General features: G+C 34.7%; 1 protein-coding gene across 1 annotated transcript in view; it reads left to right on the forward strand.

Moving 5' to 3' along the window:
* Window positions 1-986: 986 nt before the first annotated feature.
* The window catches only part of LOC150108892 (N-acetylglucosamine transporter UNC93A-like), a 38,012-nt gene continuing 14,651 nt past the window's right edge, over window positions 987-24,347 (forward strand). The window contains exons 1-2 of the mRNA XM_090404117.1: window positions 987-1,145; window positions 13,356-14,444. Of these exons, the coding sequence (XP_090260243.1) occupies window positions 13,422-14,444 (1,023 nt within the window). The 5' untranslated portion in view covers window positions 987-1,145; window positions 13,356-13,421. The remainder of the gene's footprint in view (window positions 1,146-13,355; window positions 14,445-24,347) is intronic.

Here is a 24,347-nt window from a genome sequence, read left to right on the forward strand (position 1 = left end):
AGCATAGTTTCCACAAATTATCTGCAAACAGGTTGCCGGTGTGTTTACAAATTCCGAAGTGACGTTTAGGTGATCACGTGGTTTGTTCCACCATACACACGACAAGGGGACGAATGTACTACAAAGTCGGTTGAACGCCCTTGAAGGAGAGACTAAACGTGGCTATCAAGAGCACCTGCCTATGAAAAGGTAGGTGATATATTTACTTCTTTTATGGATGTTTACTGAATGTAATTAAATACTAAAGTTAGTTTATTTTGTTATTTATTTATTTTGTTATTTCTATTCAGACATCTTGCTTGAAGTATTTTCATTTCCCCAAAGTGTTGAAACTGGATAACCAGCTGGATGCCCAAAGAAAGGATTTTGTTTATGAGAGTTATTTGTTAAACTATTAATATAATTCCCACGGACGCTCCCATTATTTAAATCTTCTAGGGACTCCTGAATTGAGCATATTTTAGAGTTTACAAAACTCTAAAAAAAACAAAATTATCTATTCGGAATCCCATAAACGACCAAATTGTTATGTTTACTGGGTAAACATAATTTACTCTGGGTAAATTTTATTAGACAATTGGCTTCTGCTGCTCATCTCATATGCATAAAACAGTGGATCTATCTCATTGATACGTACGTTAGCAGTATCTAAAATCCCATATTCTCAGCAAGAAACACTAGGTGAAACGAAGATTGCTGTTTTAACCTTGACCCTTGAACGTTAACGCTGATTTCCGCAAAGCAGGAAGAAAATGACTGCGAGTAATAAAAACAAAGGAGTAAGCGCTAGCTATGAATGGATAATTCTTTTAGTAAAATAGTGTCGTGCTACTTTTACCGTGTAACACAATACAATTATGACGTCCCGTACTAAATCTTATAAACCATGAACTTTAGTTCTGAAACTTCAGCATTCCGAGACAGTATTCATTATCAACGTACACAGAAACTGAAGAAGTTGTTCTAAGCCGACTTCGTAACTGTCACTTGTTTGTGATCGCTTTATCAACCGTGGAATTTATTGCGACATTCTTTTCAGGTTTGGTGATGTAAAGCCGGCTTGGGTGGCATTGTGGTTTTCCTCGGAGAGAAATGTTGTACCGTTAAACACCGAAAAGAGAGCAAATCGCCTTGAATTATACTGGGTAGGTTTCTAAGTATTTGTTTACAATAATTAACATTTATTTTGAAACCAAATAAATAAATTAACAGGCCAACGTATGGGGGAAATCACATAAACTACTTCCCATATCTATCTCCGGTGATGCAAGCCGTATAATTTGCATCAGCTTTTACGTACTGGGAGTTGTACAGCCGGGAAAAAGAAGTGACATTTGGCCTTCGAAAAACCGAACCTCAAATCCTGTATAGGACGCGAAAAACCTTTTATCGGGACTTTTCAGTTGAAGGTAAGTTAGACGGCTTCATGCAGAGGCGGAAATGTTTTCCTCCATTTCTGAATTTTCATCCCTCAAAACAGACAAACCGTCCAAAGAACACGCGCAGTTTACAGTTTTACACCTGACCTCATATCTTTGTTACTTCGGCCATAAATCCAAAACAAACAAATGTGCCTCCATAGCGAAGTGCAAGAAGGAAGCGACATTTGCGTGTCAGTTATAGAAATCTGGATTTGAATCCTGACTAGGGAACGAGGAACCTTTTTTATAAGCGTTTTTTAACTGAAGACAGGTTGGTTGGTGTCCCGATTTTTTTTTTTAACTTTTTTTGCAGAGATGTTAACAACTTGGCTGACTTTAAAAATAAAGGCGGAGCAACCATCAAGAGTTTTAGGGTCCCTCTCGTGGCCTTGTTAGGAAGAGGATTCAGGATCTCGAGACATCGCTGTGAAATAAGAAAAAGAAACATACTTGTATCAGTAGAACTCATTTTAAAAAGTACTGTATGCAATTCAAAAGCTTCGGGACTCTGCAGCATCATTGCGTAGAAAGTTTCCATGTCCTGAACCTTATTAACCCACTACACACGGTCTTTCATATGCAAGACTAACGGTCACTGGATGATGGCTAAATTAAATCATGGTATTTAAATGCTAAACAGAATATTTGAGTTGCCCTATCTTATTATTATAAATATTGTTATTATTATTTTTTAAAAAAAGGACAATTTAGACATAAAATTCATAGATATTGCTATAATATTTCTTAAAACCTCTTAATATACGCACCTTTGCTTTTAAATAGGCTGACGATACGTACCGTTTTGTATGGGACAGTATCGTTTTTTCCATATCTCTCCGCCGTCCTGGAGAAATATGGACAATTTTTTAACTTTAATTAAACTATAAATATACTTTCATATTGGTCAATCATAAATTGTTATTCATAACCTAAAATCGTATATCAGTATCATGGATACCAGTAATTTGTATAACCATGGTGTCGCATTGTTCGATATTAAATATCAATATCTGCAGTGACTTATTCAGAGAAAATAAAAAATGCATGTTGGCAACACTTGCGCGTTTCAGACGTGGCGTCTGTTCTGCTGTAGCGTTAGTTTTTGTTTTGCCTGTATGCTAACCGGGGGGGCTTTGTTATTCAATGCAGGTGGTTTAAATACCATATTTTTTAAAGTTTTAAGTCTTATTGTTTAAAGGTTTAAGTCTATCCTTGCAATGTCAAAGAGGCGAAAGTGCAGTTTTAATGACGATCTCCAGAAAGAATTCAAATTTATTTAATTGAACAAGCTGTGCACAAGTGATGGAACAAAAGTACAGATTTTTTTCTGAAATGAGCGAAAAACGCCAAGACTTACAAGACTTTTGTAATATTGTAGAGTTTATTCGTTGTCTTCCAGGAAGTACAGCACCTATTGAGCGAATATTTTCTGTTATGAACAGTATGTGGTCAAAGATGAAATCTAGATTAAGTGTTGAGACAATGAGGGCTATGTTAGTTGTAAAACAAAATTGTGTCATGGAGTGTGAGAAGCTTTATGATAAAATGTTGAAAGACCAAAATTTGCTGCGTAAGATCACTTCATCGGAGAAATATTCATGGTACGATCGTGGTAAAATACAGTCCCCCTCTACGTCTACCTAAATTTTCAATTTTTGTATGCGTTCTGTCACTGAAGAATAATGGTAAGCTCAATATGTTTATGTAATAAAACTTTTTTTAGCATCTTACTTTTTCATGAATACAGAATATTACATAACCCCAGTCCCGTTTTTGACATTCTGACACTACCCAGACCGGTTTCAACCTTTTTTGAGAGCTCCTCAGTGAGTAGCTAGACCCTAAATACCAAGGTTTTAGTAATACAGAGCCTTATCAACTTTACCTATACAAGTTGCTACAAGGTGTTTTTATTTTGAATAAGAATCTCTGGAGGAGATATAGATGTAAATAAGTTTTTTACCTTGGAAATAATGTATATTAGAGTTACCAAGTAATTTTATAAACTTGGTTATTTTACTCCTAATCCCAAGTAAGCAAACAGTTAAGTTTGCGCCTGAACGTAGTTCAAGGAATAAAGAAAACCACCTTTAGACTTGAACTACGTTCAGGTGCAAAGTTAACTGTTTGCTTACTTGGGATTAGGAGTAAAATAACGAAGTTTATAAAATTACTTAATAACCCTAATATAATATACATTATTTCCAAGGTAAAAAAGCTTATTTACACACACACACACACACACACACACACACACACATATATATATATATATATATATATATATATATATATATATATATATATATATATATAACACCTAAACTTCTTTTTATGCGAATTTTTTCACGCGAATTGGGATATCAAAAATATTTTTTATGCGATTTTTATTCACTTTTACGCGACCAACCTAAAGTCTAAGTTAGGAAAAAATCCGTAATTCAAGAAAATTCTGAGAATTTTGTAGAATTGCATTCTCGTTTCAATTAAGAAGATTCTAAATTCTAGAAAATTCTGAGATTTTTTTTTTTTTTTTTTTTTTTTGCATTCTCGTTTCAATTAAGAAAATTCTAAATTCTTACGAATTTCATTTATTGGGAATTCCCCGAATTACATAACTGACTGCGCATAAAAAAAGCAGTTTGAATTTGGTATTTGAGTAGACAACACAGTTACCGCATTTTTTGCATTACATTTTTTTTGCATAAAAATCGCGTTATAAAATTAATAATTTTGCTAAGAAATAATTAATAGTAAGCTACATGTAATTTTCAAACTTTAATTTCATTAACCGAAGATTTTAATCCAGCCCTCACATGATGTTGCCGATAACCAAAAAAAAAAAAAAAAAAGGAAAAGCCGTTTCCTTGGATATAAAAATTCAAATTTTAGATCGTCTTCAAACTGTAGAGGGTATGACTGCTGTGGGTATGCATTTTGGAGTCCGTGAATCAACTGTCAGATCTATAAAGAAAAATGAAGAGGCTATTAGAAAAGCGGTATGTTCTGGTACAAAATCGAGTGCAAAATTATCATCATACACAAGAGATGTTCTAGAAAAGGCCGAAAAAGCTTTAGTGATGTGGATAGAAGATAATGTACAAAAAAGAATGCCAGTTGATGGAAATTTCATCAGCAATCAGCATTGAGATTTTATGAACAGATTAAAAAACTGCAACCAGATACATCTCAATAGAGGAAAAAATATAAATTTCATGCAAGCAATGGTTGGTTGGCTAAGTTAGAAGACATGCTCTTCATAATATAAGAATGAAATGGCTTCTGCTGATGAAACAGCTGCTAAAGCATTTCCACAGAAACTTGCTAAAATAATTGAAGATGGAGGTTACACTCGTGAACAAGTTTGGAATATGGATGAAACCGGCGTTTTCTGGAAAAAAATGCCAAACAGAACTTACGTATCAAAAATGCAAAAAACTGTTGGTGGGTTCAAAGCAGCAAAGGATCACATAACACTCCTATTTTGTTCGAACAATTTAGGAGATTCGATGTTAAAACCACTGCTCATAAATCGATCATTAAGACCACGGCCAATGAAAGGCGTAGATTTTCAAAAATCGCCAGTTCATTGGATGGCCAACAAAAAAAGCTTGGGTGACTATTGATATTTTCACTGAGTGGTTCCACAAACATTTTGTGCAGAAGATAGACACTATTTGAATGACAAGGGTCTCGAATTTAAAGGGCTTTTGGTTCTTGATAATGCACCCAGTCATCCTGCCATAGAACACCCAAATGTGCAATTTTTTTCTGCCCCTCCCCCAATACCATCATTGCTACATCCTCTAGATTAGGGTATAATTGCGACTTTTAAAACATATTATGTCAGACGAACATTTCAGTACGTTTTGAACAAGCTAAATGATGATGAAACACTGTCAGTTATGGATGTGTGGAAAATTTTTTCAATAATGGATTGTATTGATCAGGTTCGATTATCGTTATCTGAATTGAGACCAGAAACTATGAATGCATGCCGGAAAGCTATTTGGCCTGTATGTGTTAAAGAGAATGCTCCTGTTCCCTTCAATCATACTGCAGAATTCCCGAATATAATAAGTTTGGCATGTGAAATTGGCGGAGAAGGATTCGATGATCTTACTTCGGCAGATATTGAAGAATTGTTAATTGATAAACCTCTTAGCGAAGACGAAATAGTGGAGATTGTTTCTGAGACTCCTGAAAGCGAAGTTAATGATAATGATCAAGATAATCCTACCTTTACTGCTGATAAAATTAAAGGTCTTAAACTGGCCAGTAATTTAGGCAATTATTTTGCCCGACATGATCCAAATGAAGAACGTGCTGGGAAGTTTTCACGTGAGCTTAAGTTGGTAATGTCTTCATACAGAGAATTATATCGCGACTTATCTAAAGCATCAACACAGCGATTATAACTGAGTTCATGCCTAAAACTAATGAAACAACCAGTGGTACTTTTGTTCAAGACATGACAAGAAGAATTCTACAAGTTGAGGCGGAAATCGATGACGATAATACCATATCTAGTAGTTCTAGTGATATTACAATCTCACGAAAACGAAAGCTTTCGCGTTTGTTGTCAGAAACTGATAGCGAATAACATAATTTTTTATAGAATCCTTAGCAAACAACTGAAATGAAACGAATGTTGTTGTTTTTTTTTTAAGTTATTAAAATTCATTATATTTATGTGTGTTCTCCATGAAATGTAAATAAAAATCTTACGATCTTAACGAATTTAATGTTTTTTTTTTTTTTTCATTATTTTGCTTATATTTCAGGTTTGGAGCCAATCTTCACTTTTTCTATGGAGTCAGTAGTTCTTTTTACGCGAATTCTATTTACGCGTAATTTTTAGGAACGTATCTATCGCGTAAAAAGAGGTTATGGTTAGGTTAGGATTAGAAAGAGGTTAGGATGTATAACTATATATCATTTACTTTGAGTAGGTTTTCATTGCCGAATGGAGGTTCTCTTCTCGGCCTGTATTTTAGAAGGAAGTGAACATAGCGTTTCTTGTAATTTTCAGCAGTGAAACTAGTAACTCATTTTCTGTCAAAGTATATGACGAACGAACTTGTATTGCTAAGTAATTAGGAACTAACGCGCCACTTTTTGTTGTTGTTTTATTATGTTTTCCCAGTAACTTCAGCCTTTCTCGTTTTCACTAATTACTGAGGCAGGTTATTATATGGGTATCTCCATGGAGTCAGAAGACTCATCGCGGAAGGTTATATTTATATATGCCTATTATTTGTATAGTTATATATAAGCTCAGATACATTGTATCATGTATTAATTTATGTTCCCTTTCTTTTTAATTTATTTATGAATGTTATTTAAAAATTCCGTTTGCAGAAAACATGCCACGAACTGCGAGTTGTAAACATATTGTTTCGAACCCAGTTTTTATATAATTTAACCGCTTACACTCGAGTAGTAAATGAATTAACTGTGCATAGCTTATTTTAAATTTTATTTTACTAACTTACCATTCTAGTTTTGCACTTTAATCCCAACACTGCAAGTTAAGAATGTATCGATTTGAAAAACTTCGTCCTAGTAACAGTATCAAATATTAATTGTATTAAATGTCATAAATTACGATTATGATTGATTTGTCTCTAGAAGTTAGCTAAGGCTAAAATGGCCTCGTCGACTCCCTATAAGAGAATAAAATGCGTTAGCTGATATTTTTTTATTTAAAATAAAATAAATGTATTTATTTAATTTAAATTATTCTTCCCAAATGGCGCTTGCAGTCACTTAGTAAGAGATACAGTTTTTATCCAATGCTAATTAGATGCTAAGTAAATAGGACCTACAGCGCCACTTAACCACTACAAACGAAGATAACTTTTGCAGTAGTTTGTTAACGAAATATGGCAAATAAAGTCATGGTATCTCGTCGTTCCAACTGCTTTTTTTTACTTGTTTATGGAATACGCCCAGAGATTATATATATATAATCTTAATTCAACTTTAGTTGAATTATTTAATATATATATATATATAAAATGGGACACAATGAAAATGATTCTAACGTTGTTTTGGAGGTGATGCTACATAAACTTTGAAGGAGATATTTGAAGGATCTGGGGATATGAGTGTGATAATGGACAGGGAGTTAAGCTAGACTAGCATATTGCAAAGATGGATTGTAAAAACGACGCAACGGATAATAGCTATTTTGAAAATGATACTGACGAGTTATTGTGTCTTGTTATAAGTACTTATCGCAAACATTGATTGCCATGCGTATTCATGGTTCGCCTGGATTTCAGGGTTGTGAAAACAATCGAATAGACGAAGATAGCTATGAAGATATCATGACTATGGAATGCTGAATACGATGATAGATTAACAGAATATGGATTGCACAATTTATTTAATAGGCGGCTTAGCGGGAGATATACGAGTTGGTGAAGAGACTTTATATAGAACGAAGAGTTGTCAAATTGTAGAAGGGAAAGAACAAAGACCATCTTTGGAAATTGAATAAGAGGATAGTTAGCAAAGGAGTGAGGAGAAGATTTTTTTTTTTTTTCTTATGGTGAGTGGAATATGTTACCTGTGCAAGTGGTGAGTTGCACTGAACGGTGAAACACTTTCAAGAGAAATATGACAGCATTGTAATCGGCTATAATGTTAATACTGGGACTCCATGGGTATATCGAAGTAATAATAAAAGTTTTAAGTGAGATAGCTTAGAGAATGTTCCTAAATTACACCCATACATCAATATTAAAAATCAACTGCCTTCACAGTCAACATACAAAAAAAAAAAAAAAAAAAAAGTTTTAAAGTCTGAAAACTTGTATTGTTTGCTTATGCTAAGGTAACATGGATAAATGCACGAAGGCAGGAATAATTTCTTGTCAAGTTTATTTAAATTCAATTCATAGAGCTGTATAGCATGCCATCCTAAAATTATGAGTAAACTGATATTTTAATATATATATATATATTTTTTTTTTTTTTTAATTTCATTACACAACATTTTAGACATAGCTGTGTTATTTCCTCAACTTCAATCTTCGAATCTTTGCATAACTGTCATTTAATAAAAATCGAAATGTTCTTCATTTTTATCCAAAAGATCAGTTTGACTTTGAAGTAAACATGAATATAGTCTTTTCCGTTTTTCCTCTCATAATTTTTTTTAAAAAAATCTCTGCGATTAGCAACGTAGTCGATATTCTGCCAATATGGCGCTTGGAGTCACCGGGTAAGAGATACAGTTATTATCCAATGCTAAGAAGATGAATGTTTGCAATAGTTAAAGTTTGTTAACGAAAGACAGCAAAGAAACTCGTGCTATCTCGTCGTTCCATCTGCTATTTGACTTGTTTATGAAATACGCTCAGAGTATGTGCCCTGACTGACTTAAAGAAACAGGTTAACTAGCAGAAAGGCCTGGAGGCGATATGTGTGGGTCTTTATGGATCTGATTATTAATGGAAGACAGCATGACACTTAGATGAAAATATTACCTTATTGATCGCGGCACAGCTTCTTCTTTTTTTTTTTTTTTTACTATTAATTAGATCAATAAAAAATATAATAGATTCATGAAATAGATGAAGAAAGGGGCGATCCTTCACCAACTTAAACTGATTATTTAGGTCACTTAAATTCCTTCAGCGATCGTTTAGCTCAATGAAGGAATTTAAGTACTTATCTCTTCAGCTAAAGAGGATTATGTAATGAGTAAATTAACTTGGTTTCGGCCGTTGCAAACATTATTTATTTCATAATGGAAATTATCTGAAGCAAACCAGAAGGCGTTCTAACCAAAATTTTATCTAGTCCGTTCCAGCGAGAATTACAAGACTAATCTGTATTTGCCAACTTCGTTGGATGTCTTTATTTATTATCGATATAATTTTTGAGCATGCCCATATTAAAGGAAGTCGTTTTTTCTTGACGTAATCATTGTAGAGAGGTACAAATGCTGGGAATTCGAGAATTTTTCTTAGTTTTCCTTGATTATCCGATCCTCGTTTTTCTTGATTTCATTAGCTTTAGTATTGATAGGATTTTATTAGGCGTAATTTCATCACCCTTATGCGTGCTTAAGTGTCCGATGTCACTCTTTGTATGTTTTGTGAATTTCTTCATGATTGGCCATCTGGAATAAACTTGTTTATTATAATAATTGTTTCCGTTAAGTTTTTATAATAACATTTTTTAAATAGATGATAGCATGAGTGTTGTTTTATTCTTGCTTACTGCTAACTTATATATACTTCCGAGGATTCGATGTAGTCGAAATATCACAGAATTTTATCATGATTCCATTTTAAAATTAAAATGTGTAATTTTGGATAACTGTTTGTTTTATAATAATTTTATCCTCTAGTTTACCGTAAATCTTCACTATTGTAAGTTCTCTGATATATGTAGCATCCGAGTTTTCTTAAAACTGTTAATCCATCAAGGTACCGATTTTTTTTTTTTCCCTACCGATTTTAATTCTTACGTAATTTGAGTGTTTGTCCAGATAACTAAGTGCTTATTTAGGTGAAACTACTACTCGCTGGTGACACTGCTAAGTTAGTTCTTATTGATGTACTTAGTTATTGCAGTGTTTTTACTGTGAATTGCGTTTATATTTTTGTTGTTGATGATCAGAACAACAGAAATCGTTAAAATGGCATAATTTACTATGCCATTTTATGTAGTAAATTGGAAACTAAAAATTCAAGATTTTTACCTCTATTATTTGTGCTCTCATTCCACTGTGAAACAGAATGGGCAAACGTTGATAATTTATTTGAAGGCATGGCAGAGAAGTAATATTGCTTTTGCATTCTTATTACTTTCCATAGTCAATATTTTGAATTATGAGCGGTCTGTAATAGTTAAATATTTGTTGGACAATGTTTGCTCCGTGACATGTGACTGCAGTTGACCTCGTTTTGTGGCAGTTTACGAAACTCATTTCGGACTCATTTTGTGAGCAGCCGCCAAGCTTGTGTGACTTAGAACAGAATAGACGACTGGCTTTTCCCTTACGGTCTCGTGTGTGTGTGTGTGTGTGTGTGTGTGTGTGTGTGTGTGTGTGTGTGTGTTAAAGATACCAAGCAATTTTATCAGCTAGGTTTTAATCCTTTTTCCCAAGTAAGCAAACAGACAAGTATGTCAAGTTTGCGCTTGCACGTAGTGCAAGACTGAGGCAACTCTTGTAAGTAGTGCCACACCGAGGCAACTCTTACAAGCAGTGCAATACTGAGGCAAATCGTGGTAAAGGTGGAGTAAGCTCTGATCACTTTCCTTAGTATTTTCCCCCTCTTGTCCGGAGGGGAAACTCCTCCTAGTCCGGAGCCCTCCTAGCGGAGCCCTCCTAAAATTACTTGGTTATAAAATAACCAAGTAATTTTATAAACTTGGTTATTTTACTCCTAATTCCAAGTAAGCAAACAGTTAAGTTTGCGCCTGAACGTAGTTCAAGTCTAAAGGTGGTGCAACACCAGGGCAACTCATTGTAAAGGTGGGTAAAGCTCTGATCACTATTCTTAGTATTTCCCATAATGTAAAGCACATCTCACTAAAAGATGTATACTGCAATACATTATGGGTGGAGTCACTACTGAAAGATGTATTGCAGTATACATATTTTAGTGAGATGTGCTTTACATTATGGAAAATACTAAGAATAGTGATCAGAGCTTTACTCACCTTTACAATGAGTTGCCCTGGTGTTGCATCATCTTTATACTTGAACTATGTTTCAGGCGCAAACTTAACTGTTTGCTTACTTGGGATTAGGAGTAAAATAACCAAGCTTATAAAATTACTTGGTAACCCTAATATACATTATTCCCAAGTTAAAAACTTATATTTACATATATATACACGCACGAGACTGTAAGGGAAAAGCCAGTCGTCCATCCATCCTGTTCTCGACTCCTTGATATGTACATCAGAGAGTTGATGATGGTCTGGTGCGTGATGGTGAAACTTACTTGAAGCATCTCAGAACATTTATTTACGTAGTCGGCGCACTGGCAAAATTTTCAGGATTTTAATATCAGTTTTGTATTAATCCTCAAAGTTTAATTCTCAGTTTAATCCTCAAAGTTGAATCAATTTAGATAATCAAATTCCTTTCATTTCTTTTTTTTTTCTTTTTGTCATAATAACTGTTGGTGTAATCTTTATTCCAGAGTGCAAGTATATTTAGATTTTTGGACTGTTGTGCAACAGTCAATCCATCAGTCACTCAAAATTCTCAGACTAACTTACCAAAGGCAAGCGTAGTGTTATCTGATGGCGCTCTATTTCAGGAACAATGTCATATACAAGTCGAAGTCCTAACTTCTAGACCCAGAAGGCTATTAAAAAAAATCATAAATTGAAATGTAATGTGTGTGTGTGTCTGTATGTTTCAAGATGGTTGCGAAAGCTCTCACATACATAACTCTACCTAACACGGAAGTGGTGCCTTTTAAATCTTTTTTTTTTTTTTTTTTGCATGCATAGATTTCCGAGCAGTGATATAAACCACAATTCGTCAATAAAATTCTTAAACTTGTTTGCTCTGACCAACTTTCGTGGTCAAAGTAGGTCAGAGAAAACTTTCGTGGCGTGTGTGAAATCATTAAAATAAAGGCTATAATTTGTAGTACCACAGTAATGTAATAGTAGATCTCTAAAAGTATTACCACATGCAATATTAGCTACCTAACTGTTGTTCTGATATGAAATCATTAATTTCTTATAAGAAAATGAGAGCCGTAACACTTATTTATCAATTCATAAACACAAATGGAATATTTGAATTTTCATGTTGTTCTTTAGGACTATACGTAGGCAGCTGAGTCCGTAATGTACAGACTTGTAAAACTTCGACGGAAGAAGAGGATGAATGGGAAGAAGTTTAATCTCCAATGCACACATACAAATTACAGTATTTGTTTACTGGGAGTTGTGGTCACTCACTTGAAGCATGTCAGAATACTTACGTACTTGGCCAATATCAAATTCTCCACATGATTTTAATGTAGATACAAGGTAGTGGCCTATATTATTAATTATTTTTATACAAATTGAATGGATATTAAATCCAACATCATTTCAAAGCCGACTACAGAAACTATAGAAGTTTCGTGTAAAATTTTACCAGAGAGCTTACGGGTGTACGCCCGCCGCCATACTACGAGTATAGTGGCGGCCGATTTGAAGCCTTTGGCTCTTTATTATTAATTAATTATTTTTATTATTTTATTTGTTATAATGAAATACAAAACCCGAAGATTTTTTTTTTTTAGTTATGAAAAACCACATCACGTAAATACATTCCATTTTCGGCTTCACAATGGAACATGCCCTTTCTACGGCATGTTCCATGACGGCTGTTTATGTTTCTGGCTGTAGTGCCCTAATTTCTGCATGAATGCTCTCCTTCAGCTGTTTGATTATCAAGGGGCTTTTTCCTATACACCTTTTCCTTCAGGTAACCCCATAGGAAGAAGTTGGGAGCCGTCAGATCTGGTGAACGTGATGGCCAATTAAATTCCATATTTTGCTTACTTCGTTCGAAACTACTTCGTATGCTATGTGTCATTTGAAGTACAGTCTTTTACACATTGCCACAAAGTTGCAGTGTAACTCCAGGTATCAGTCAATCTGGAATGTTCCTAACAAAGTAACCAAATGTGTATAATAAGAAATTGTCATATTCATAACTTTATGCACTGACAACAGTAGTATTTCTTTTTGGCACAAATTGCGATCTCCCAAGAGTCGGCACCAGTTGTAAATTAATCATAGAATCAATAAGGGGGGGGGGGCATAAAATTATTTTGTAACATTGTCGAATTACTAATTTACTTGACAGAGAAAATATAGGAAGCGTTTATAACGTTCATGTCTTAAAATATGATGTGTAAAATAACAATTTACTGATTATGTTTTTATTAATTGCAGGAAGAAAGTAACAGTAAACAGACTGCAGCTTCTAGCAACAACCAAAAAGCAATTCTAGGACATGAAATGGCTGAACTGAAAAGGATAATACCTCTAGACTATGATAATCGTAATTTAGATGGAAACATTAACATTCCGTTCTATGAACTCCATGCAGCTACTGAGACGAAACCTGAAGGAAATGGATCTTCCCCAGGAAAAGATTTAGTAGGAGAAATTCAAGAAAGACCGTTAAGCAGTAAAGAAATAAGGTTAATGAAACTAAAGATCATTAAAAACCTTCTAGTAATCAGCTTCGGTTTTCTTTTACTCTTTACAGCATTCCAGTCACTTTCCAATCTTCAGAGTAGTGTAAATAGTGATGAAGGTTTAGGAACTGCATCTCTCAGTGTCATTTACGCTGCTCTTGTAATTTCATGTATGTTTATTCCTACATTTATGATCAGACGACTAGGATTGAAATACACTCTTACAGCGTCCATGTTCATGTACAGTACGTATTTCGCTGCCAATTTTTATGCCAGTTGGTATACGTTAATCCCTACAGCCATACTTCTTGGGTTAGGTGGCGCTCCGTTATGGACTTCTAAATGTGCTTATTTAACAGAAGTTGCTGGTGAATATGCGTCGCTCTCTAAATCATCAAATGAAAACATGGTTGGCCATTTCTTCGGAATATTCTTTATGATCTTTCAATCAGGACAGATCTGGGGAAATCTGATTGCTTATAACGTATTAAAACCTGGTGATCGTAACGAATCGGAAATTGCAGACAACCAAAGTGATATAGGACATTGTGGAGCTTCCTTTCATCCTAGCGAGTCACAAAACAACACTAATTTGGAAAGACCACCTGATTCCAAAGTATACATGCTGTGTAGTATTTATTTGGGTTGCTCTTTTCTAGCTGCTCTACTCATATTTGTGATGCTAGATCCACGGCAGAAGAAAAAAGGAAAGGAACAGTCATCCAGTAGACTTCTAATTGAGACACTTTGTCATTTGAGAAACAAGTACCAACTTCTTTTGATCCCCATTACAATCTTCAGTGGACTGGAACAAGCCTTTCTTGTGGGAGATTACACTCAGGTAAAATTCATAATAATAGCTTGATTGCGTTCTCTGTCTTAATTATTTTAAGATTAAGCACGTATTAACAGTGAATACAGCATGCTTTGCAATAAGCAATCCTAATTAACTTTGGTGTGTTCAGCCGAAAGCGTAAGCCATACTTTAGAAGGAAAAAAAAATTGAAAAGTAATTCTTTCTTTTCTATTTTTTTTCCGAATCAAAACAGTGGTTGTAAACTAAATAGGTGTGCACAATTCTGCGCTTACCCTTCCCCCCTGCTCCTGTACTCCATGTTGTGCAGGATTTAGAAAGTTTTCCCTTGAAAATTCGTTGTTATAAGAACCAACTGTTCTTATAATACACACACACACACACACACTCGTAATGATCTAGGACCACTAGATAGCTGCAATTGTTTGCCGCACTGTCCCACATATAGTCGATTCATTGATAGCCTCGTGCTCAGTTATCACTGAAGTCTATCTATTTGTCTTCAAAAATTACGAAAATGAGCCGGCTTCTTCCTTTGAGAACAACAGACTTTAGATGACTTTTTAAGAAAGAGTGAATTTAAGTCATATTAATTCGGTATTAATTAATTTCTGGTTGTAAATATGTTTGGCAATTTTGACGGATATGACTTGCTTAAGAAGAACTTGCCAGTTGCATGGTGAATGAAAATAAGGTGATTTTTATGGGAAAATGAGTATATAATAATCTGTTAGTTATATTTTGGAAAACGAACACTAAGTAAAGTTACATTATCAAAGTAGAAAAAATTGACTTTATTTTTGTACTTTGATATTTAGGTTTCCAGTTTAGAGAGACAAAAACTGAAAACTCACGATCTCTTAGTATAAACAGGCATACTATTATTTATGCATATAATAAATCGCCACACACACATCTAACGTCACAATTTGAGCCACAGGCATTATAATGCCACTTCCAATCCAACAATGACTAAGGAAATCGAAGACTCAATTTCCTTAATTATTGGTATTTTTTAAAATCAACATCCTACACAAAAGCTGGAAATTATAGAACTTTAGATGACAAGAATAACGTGAAGAAAACTATTCGTACATGGAATATATTATGCCCCCCCCACTCATTCCCAAAACAAAGTCCCATCTAGAAAGCAAGGAATCTTTATAAAAGCCTTATATAAAACTGGCTGCCTCAATTAAAATTAGGCAAATCTGCAAATTGGCCAAAAGAGCATTTTCAACTAATACTACGCAAAGCCAATGTAATACATTGGCTTCGTAGTATTAGTTGCTTCCTTCGTAATTTCATCACACCCGATTGAATCCATTCACCATGTAACTAATATTTTGGCCAATGAGTTTATATATGAATAATAATCTGAGTATACAGTGTTAGATATTGGTTGAAATTGTAAACCAGTATAGATTCTGCTACTCCCAATCAATAGCAGATCACCTAAAAGATCAGCAATCAACCTTAAAATGGCAATACCTGAATGATAAAATTATCTGTTGGCAATTTTAACAGTACTAATTTATTCATAAGTTTGATATCTTCTTCTTCTCTCTTCCATCATTTATGAAGATGATGAGGCCGAAGGAACTCTTTCCACTTCTGTCTATCTCTGGGGAGTCCGAACAATTCGGTCCAGTTTGGTGTCGCTTGTTGTGATTTGGTTTTCAGGTCCTCTTTTATTTTGTCTATTAATCTAATTCTGGGCCGCCCTTTGGATCTTTTACCTTCCATCATTGTATACAAGGCTTTAGTTGGTAGTCTTTCTGGTCACATGGCCAAACCATCGCAGTCTTCTTTCTTGGATTTTGTCTATTGTTATTTCTTGTGTTAGTCGTTTCCTAATGTCTTCGTTTCTTGGTCTATCCAGCAGAGATACTCCACGTAATCTTCTTAGTCAACCCATTTCAGTAGTTAATATTTTTTTCTTTTCAGCTTTTTTGAGATTCCAGCATTCATTTCCATAGAGAAGTATTGGGAGGACCATTTTCTTGTAGATTCTTACTTTTGTTGCTTGTTTGATGTCTCTTGACTTCCATATTTTATTTAGTCGTCCAAAAGTTCGGGATGCTTGACTAATTCGTCTGTTTATATCTTTTGTAATTTCACCGTTCTACTCAATTGCTCCTCCGATATAGGTGAAATTTTCTACCTGCTCTAGATTGTTACGATTAATTTCAATTTTCAGATTGGTGTTTGTTTTTCCTATTTGCATAATTTTTGTTTTGTTTATATTTAGGTTTAATCCAAATTTCATGCATTCTTCCTTTATTTTATCAGAAATTCGTTGTAGATCTTCTTCCGTGTTTGCAAGTAATGCAATGTAGTCTGTAAATTTTAAGTTTGTTATATTTTTCCCATATATTTTGATTCCGGAGTCCTCTTTGTTTAAGGGCTTACGGGTAACTTCTTACAGTGTAAGATTGAACAAGTCTGGTAACAGATTGCATCTTTGTCTTACTTCACTCTCTGTGTGGAACCAATTGGTTAAGGTGTCTTCCACTCGTACTGCACTTTCAGATTTCTCGTATATATTCCTTATTATTCTTATAGTTTTTGGGATTCCAAATGCTTTCATAGTTTCCCCTATTCTCTTCTACAGATTGAATCAAATGCTTGACGAAAGTCTATGAAATTTATATAGCAACTTAGATTGTACAACTAACTTGAACTTCGTTTGTACTTTGCTTTGTACTAAGCACAAATTATCAATTATTTACCTTAAGAGAGCTAATAGAAAACTTAAGGTAAATAATTGATCATTTGTGCTTCGTCCTGGTCTGAAACCTACTTGTTCTTCTCTTAATGCTAGTTCTATATATGGTTTAATTTGTTTTTGGAGTACTTTAGTAAAAACCTTACTTAGAATACTGAGGAGATTAATGCCTCTGTAATTATCGCATTCTGTTTTATCTCTTTTTTTTTTTTTTTCTTGTATATAGGAGTTATAACTGATTTGGTCCAATCGGTAGGCATTGCTTCATTTTTGTAGATCCTTTTAAATAATGTTTGTAATGGTTACAGAAGTTGTTCCTTTCTTGCTTTTAAGAATTCTACATGTATCTGATCAATACCTGGTGCTTTCCTAGTTGTAAGTTAATCTATGCTGTGTGCTATTGTTTCTTTCATAAAGATATTTGTTTCCTTTTCCATTTTAGTGACTGGAATAATAACATCTCGAGAGCTGTTTTTATCATATAAGGCTCTAAAAGTATTCTTCCCATCTGGCCATTCTCTTTGTTTTATTTTCAATTAGCTGTGCCTCTTTGTTTTTGATCATTATCATTTTTGTTGTAAGTGTCTTACTAATTTGATCTGATTGTTTATATAATCCATGGAGGTTATTTTCTTTTGATAGCTTCTCTGCCATTTTGCATTTTTAACCAGTTATTCTTGTCTCTTTTAACTAGTTTTCTAATTTCTCTGGTTTATCAATTATGTTCATTTCTGTTATAGTTTGTTTTAATTTCATGCTTTTCCTTTGGTCACTTAACCTTTTTACGTCATTTGAGATCTAATCCTTTTTACTTTCTCTTTCTTTGTAACATATTGTATTTATTTATTTATTTATTTTACAGTAGCTTCTGTTTTTGATAGTTCCTTCAGGTTTTTATCTAGTTCTAGTTGATATTTTCTTAGAATATTGTTGTCTTGTAGTTTTTTTTTTTTTTTTTACATTCAGTCTCCTTTTGACTCTAAAAGCGCTTTCAGATTTTAATTTTATTCTTAGGTTTGCTAGTGCTAGTTTATGGTGTGATCCACAGTCTGCAGCAAAAGATCTGCAATTTAGTATACTTGATTTCCATCTTTGGTTTACAATAATATAGTGGATCATATTCTTAGTTTGTCCATGTCTGGTGATATCCATGTCCATTTTCTTTGGGGGGTTTGTTGTTTAATGAGTGTTGGTTATTGTTAGTCTGTTATTTGAGCAGAAGTGTAGCAGTCTTTGGCCAGATTCATTGCTTTCTCCATACCCAAACTCTTTGATTACTCTTGGCCAGGTATCCCAGTCTTTGCCTCGTTTTGCATTTAAGTCCCATTACCATTAGGAAATCTTGACTGATGTCTGCTGTACTGCTTTTTGCAGATCTGTATAGAACTCCTGGATGTCTTCTTCTGATGACGTTGAAGTTGGTGAGTATACTTGAATAATAGTTAGTGATCCGATTGATGTTTTAAATCTTGCTTTAATTATACTAGTAGAGAGAGAATTGTAGGAAAATAGCGAGTTTTGAGCGTTTGGTTTTAATATAAGTGATACTCCTTCTTGATGTTTGTTGTCCCCCCTGCCTGAAGTTAAAATTTTGTATTGCCCATGGTGAAATTCTCCTTTTCCAATCCATCTGGTTTCGTAGAGACCAATCACTTCCCATTTGTAGTTGTCTAATTCATGCAGTAGTATTTCCAATGCTCCTTCCTGGTGAAGGGTTCATACGTTTTCCATGTTCCTATGCTTGTTATGCTTTTCATATCTACTAGGTGATGTTTTGTTCTAATAACATATTTTTCTCCTTCACTATCTTGGTTCTCTAATAGTGGGCGCGACCCTTGTTTGACCGAGCGACGGTCGAGCCGGCATGCAACTTTAGGTTGATTAGAGTTCATTCAGTTTCAATGGTTAAATTTCATCAAGTGTCAACCACCACTGCTTGACCTGAATTCAGCCGCTCATAACATGGAGTACAGATGTTGTTTGCAGCCGATTCACTGAACACAGTCAGTCGCTGCTTGAGATCGCCATATCTGGCTACCCTCACTTAGTTCAGCCTGTGGGTCGACACAGTTTACTGGGGTGTGGCCACTACCAGTTTACAGTAGCTTCTTGGAGCCATAAGAGAGAGTTGGGTGTCCAGTGAGAACCAATCCAGCTGAATCACAATCATGTGCGACCGTCCAAGTGGAGAAGCACTATCTCTCCTCGCCACCCCATACACCCCAAGCTTGATATATCACTGTAATCAAAACATCAAAATGTGGATTATCAGAATTTGGTTTCGATTTTTCATCTTTCTTCGTAAAGCTTATAAGAAATATTCAAGATTACAATTCAGATTCAATTGTGAATCCTTTTATTTCATATTTAACAAACCCACTCGATTTTCCTACCATTGTGTCATTCTTATTTGTATTAATTCCTGTGGAAATAATACTAATACTCAATATATTAGCAAATATATTCTCCTGGAAACTCAGGTTTTTCCTCCCATAGAACCGATATTATTTCAAACAGAGACATATCTATATACGTATATAGGTTGATCAACCAACCTCTCGTGTGTGGGCCCAACCTTAAAAAAAAAAAAAAAAAAAGGATTCGGCACTAAGAGATGGCAGCACCTTTTTTTCAGCTCTTCATCGGTTGCTGCTTATGCCATGGGCCAGTTATCTCTGATTGGCTCCGTTCGAGATTAAACTGCCTACTCATCCTCCAAAGCAAGATAGGGTCAAAAGGCTTCGCCTACTCTCTATAAGGGAATAAAAAGCGTTAGCTGATTATATATAACACAAGTACTCAACTATTTACAAATACCAACGTCAGTTAGTTTTCGTATGTTTCACAATATTTATACGTATCCATACTAATTTACAGCTACAATATACTGCAGAAATACACCTCTCACCACAGACGTCATTGGTCCAATTCCTTCTGGACGCTTAATCTCGTAGCCAATGTCTCTGTTTTTTCCTTCTAGCGAAGAGAAGATACTTAAAAAGACAGAAAACTGTGTTCATAAAAACTCAGTTTTACGTGCTTTTTACGTGCATACACGTATTGTATGCACACATACAAAAGATTAAAAAAAAATCTCACGTAAGCTCCAGTCTCCATAAGTATCTCGTAACAAATAATTTCTATTATAGTAAATATAATAATAAACGCAGAATAATAGATATAATACCTAGATATGATAGTACTGAGTTAAGATGGAGGGCGATGATAGCAAATGATTTCACGCATAGGCTATGTAGAAGATATAGATGTGAGTTTTTAGATGTGTGGGGTGTGTTTGATGGCAGAAAAGATTTGTATAAGAATGATGGCCTGCACTTGAATTCATTTGGCATCAGAAGCCTGGAGAAATTACTTCTTGGTATGAGACTTAATGCAGAGAGGCAGGGAAACTAGATCAAGGGAGGAATGGGAAAAATGTGGGTGAAAGTTCGCTATGGTATACAAACGTGATAAAGATATAAATGCCTTTGAACATGGTTATGTACGTGGCGAAGAAGTGCAAAAATATGCTTTGGGTTCGGATCTTTTAAGTATGCCTGGGAAGAGAAAAGAAAAAAAATCTAGAACAAGACCAAATACATTGCATATCTACAATAATTATAAGAATAGGCTAAGTCGTAATTTATATGTCTATACACAAATGCTAGGAGCATTAGAAACAAAGGGGTTGAGTTTATTGCTTTATTGAATACGATGTGGCCTAAAAACGTTTGGCATTAGTGAAACCTGGCTATCAGAATTAGATATGGTAAGTGGGATCGAGTGTAACGGATATACCATTTTTAGGAATGACAGAAGAGTTAGCAGAGGAGGAGGAGGAGTGCTGCTAATGATATCAGATGACTTAAGTTCAGTTAGGGTAGAAATACAAGAAAACAATGTTGGTAACAATGTCCCATGTAGTGATGAGTTTGAGTCTATTTGGTGTGAAGTGGAAGTTAACAAAATGAACTATATGGTGGAATGTTGCTACAGGCCTGGCAGCTCAGTTGTAGGGGGATGAAGAAATGCATCACCAATTTAGCCTTATAGGTACCAAGCGAATGATCATTATGGGTGACTTTAATTTTCCAAACATTGACTGGGTAGAAGAGAAATCTCATGATCAGAAAGAACAGGAATTTATTGAATTGTTGCGAGATAACTTTCTCAAGTAGCATGTGAAAGAAGGAACTCGAGGTCAAAGAGTGTTGGATTTGCGCATAGCACTCTGTCAATAATATGACTATTTTACCACCAATTAGTAACAATGATCATGCTGTTCTTTCTTGGGAAGTATCTACTTGTATTGAAGCTCCGATTAAATCAGGCTACATGCTGAATTACAAAGCTGGAAATAATGATCACCTTAGAAGAATACTATCTTTGGTCCCATGGTATTAGTTACTGAATGGAAAATATGTCAGCAATGCATGGGAATCTTTGAAAAAGTGCTTGAATGAGGCGGTATCTGAATGTATCCCTAGTGTTCGAAGAATAAATAGGTTGGGAGTGAAATGGATCTGCACCCTTATTAAGTTGAGATCCACAAGAAGAAGATGATGTGGAAAAAATATTGTGAGCAAATAAGAATGAGAGGAGCTATGAAATATATAAACCTCAGGCAAGAAAAGTAAAGAGTATTGTGAGAAAAGCTAAAATGGAGTATGAAAAGAAATTGGCCATGCAAGGTAAATGCAATCCAAAAGAATTTTATTCTTAAGCCGCAAACAAAAGAAAGAATGAACGTGGAAAAATAACTTTATTGAATACAGATGGTACACGAGTGTCGGAAGCTAAGGAGATTATTCAGTTAATGAGTGCTCACTTTGCTAAGATATATCAACCAGGTATATGTAACATGGTGCATGGTTTTATTGCTACGTTGGATGAAGAGTTAGAGGTTCATGAAAATGAGGTTGAAGAGCTCTTGCATAACCTGGATAAGTGTCAATATGGACAGATGGAATATCTTCCCGTCTGTCAAAGGAATGTTCAGCTGAATTGCCTAGGCCTTTAACATATTCGTATTACTTGAGTCTCAGCTCAGGAATGATACCACAGGAATGGAAGGAATGTATGATAATTCCATTGCACAAGGGTGGTGCAAAAACTGGTGTGTCTAACTACCGACCTATTAGTATCTCTGATGTGGTAGTGAAGATTTTAGCGAAGGTAAGAACTCGCATAAGAAATGGGTGGACAAGCATTCTATACTCTGCTGAGAACAGCATGGGTTTACTAAAGGAAGGTCATGTTTTAGCAATTTGCTCATATTTTATAACAATGTTACGACCGAGTTGGATAAAGGGAATGGTTACACTATGATAATGTTGGATTTTTCTAAGGCATTTGATAGGATATCACATGAAAGGCTGTTGCATAAATTGGAAAATATGGGAATGGAATATAATCTCTTGACTTGGATCAGGGGATAGTTGACAGACAGATATCAAACAGTGGTATGTAGTGGGTGTGAATCTGCTAGATTTAAGGTAACCAGTGGTGTACATCAGGGTTCAGTCCTTGGGCCATTATTGTTCAATCTATACATTAATGATATCAAGCAGGGTCTATCATCAGATTTGCAATTGTTTGCCGATGATGCAAAGATAGGCAGGGCAATCAGGGATGCTACTGATATTCAGCAATTATAAAATGATTTGAATAGACTGGAAATCTGCGCAAACGAAAATGGTTCTCAGTTTAATGTTAGTAAGTGTAAAGTTATACACTTTGGTGTGAGTAGAGTTCCAGCAACATATTATATTAGCGGGGTTATGCTACAAGAAACTGAAGAGGCAAGGGATCTTGGTGTATTGGTGGATGAGAATTTAAAGTTCAAAGGGCACATAGCAAAAGTTGCAAATATAACAATTATCCTCTCAGAGGATAATTGTTATGTTGAAGCGAACCTTGACATATAAGGATAAGGGAGTAATTTTGCCTCTTTATAAGGCTTTGATAAGACCACGGATTACTGTGCACAGATTTGGTCTCCGTTCCAAGGGGATAAAGAAGCTGCGGAAAGGGTGCAAAGAAGAGTTACAAAGATTATATCTGGAGTATGGGATTTAGATTATGAGGACAGATTGCGAGTATGTGGATTATAGACTCTGGTTAACAGGAGAAAGGGGAGTGATATGATAGAGGTCTATAAACTTTTGAATGGGTGTTAGAGTATTTCAAATGATGATATTTTTCGTTATATGGAAGGCGGGGGGGGGGAGAACACGGGGACATCCATGGAAGTTAGGGTTGTTCACAGTCAAGAAAGGGTTAAGAACTAGGTTTTTCTCCCAGAGAGCAGTGAATGAGTGGAATAATTTGCCCTTAGGGGTAGTGAGTGCATCTAGTGTGAATGAATTTAAGGGAAGGTATGATAGCTGGGTTGGGTAATTTACAGCCTCTCTCGATGAGTCCTTGACTCCCTGGAGGTCTCAGATAATAATAATAATAATAAAGTGATAATAAATACACATACTACTAATAATAAATGACTGCAGAAATGTTTGAAACTTGCATGGCCATTAAAACAAACTTTTTCAAAAGATAATTTCGTGTATCTCAAATTTTCACATGGTCAAATGTTGTATTTCAATGCCTTTCAATGATAACGCATTTTTCTTATAACTGAAATCCAAAATGAATCTATAAAAAAATATGGATACTCATAGCTATTAGCCGCCTAAAAATTGTATCACTAAAATTGAAACTTAAGGGGTTTTTTTTAATACTGGATTTTGTTATGTATTTTGAATTTGAATGAACATTAAATTATTTTAAAAAATATAAAATTTATTTTCGTTGGTATTTATGGGCAGTGAAGGTTTTCTAATTATAACACACTGATTTAGAATAATCTATATCACAACAACCGGGTTTCAATTTCCTGCTGTTTTACTACTTGATATATATCCTGATGGAATTTATTTATTTTTTTATTTTTATTGTGCTCGTCACTGACTGCACCCAGATTCATTGAAAGGAAGTTAAATTCGCAGTGAAGAAATGTGTTTTTAAGGATACCGTTTAATCATTGCTTAACAGGTTTTCAGTTGGTTTCCCCCATTTCAACATAGTTTGCAGATTTTTTTCATTTCCTAAGAAATTCTTCTGTAGTTTAGTTTATTGAATCACCACACATCAACTCCTTTCAAAATTACTATCATTGATCATTTTTCCGATTTCAAGGCATATGA

This window comes from Typopeltis vanoorti, chromosome 2 (assembly GCF_054136105.1).
Source record: "Typopeltis vanoorti isolate ZY-2024b chromosome 2, IOZ_Tvanoo_1.0, whole genome shotgun sequence".
Classification (NCBI taxonomy): domain Eukaryota; kingdom Metazoa; phylum Arthropoda; class Arachnida; order Uropygi; family Thelyphonidae; genus Typopeltis; species Typopeltis vanoorti.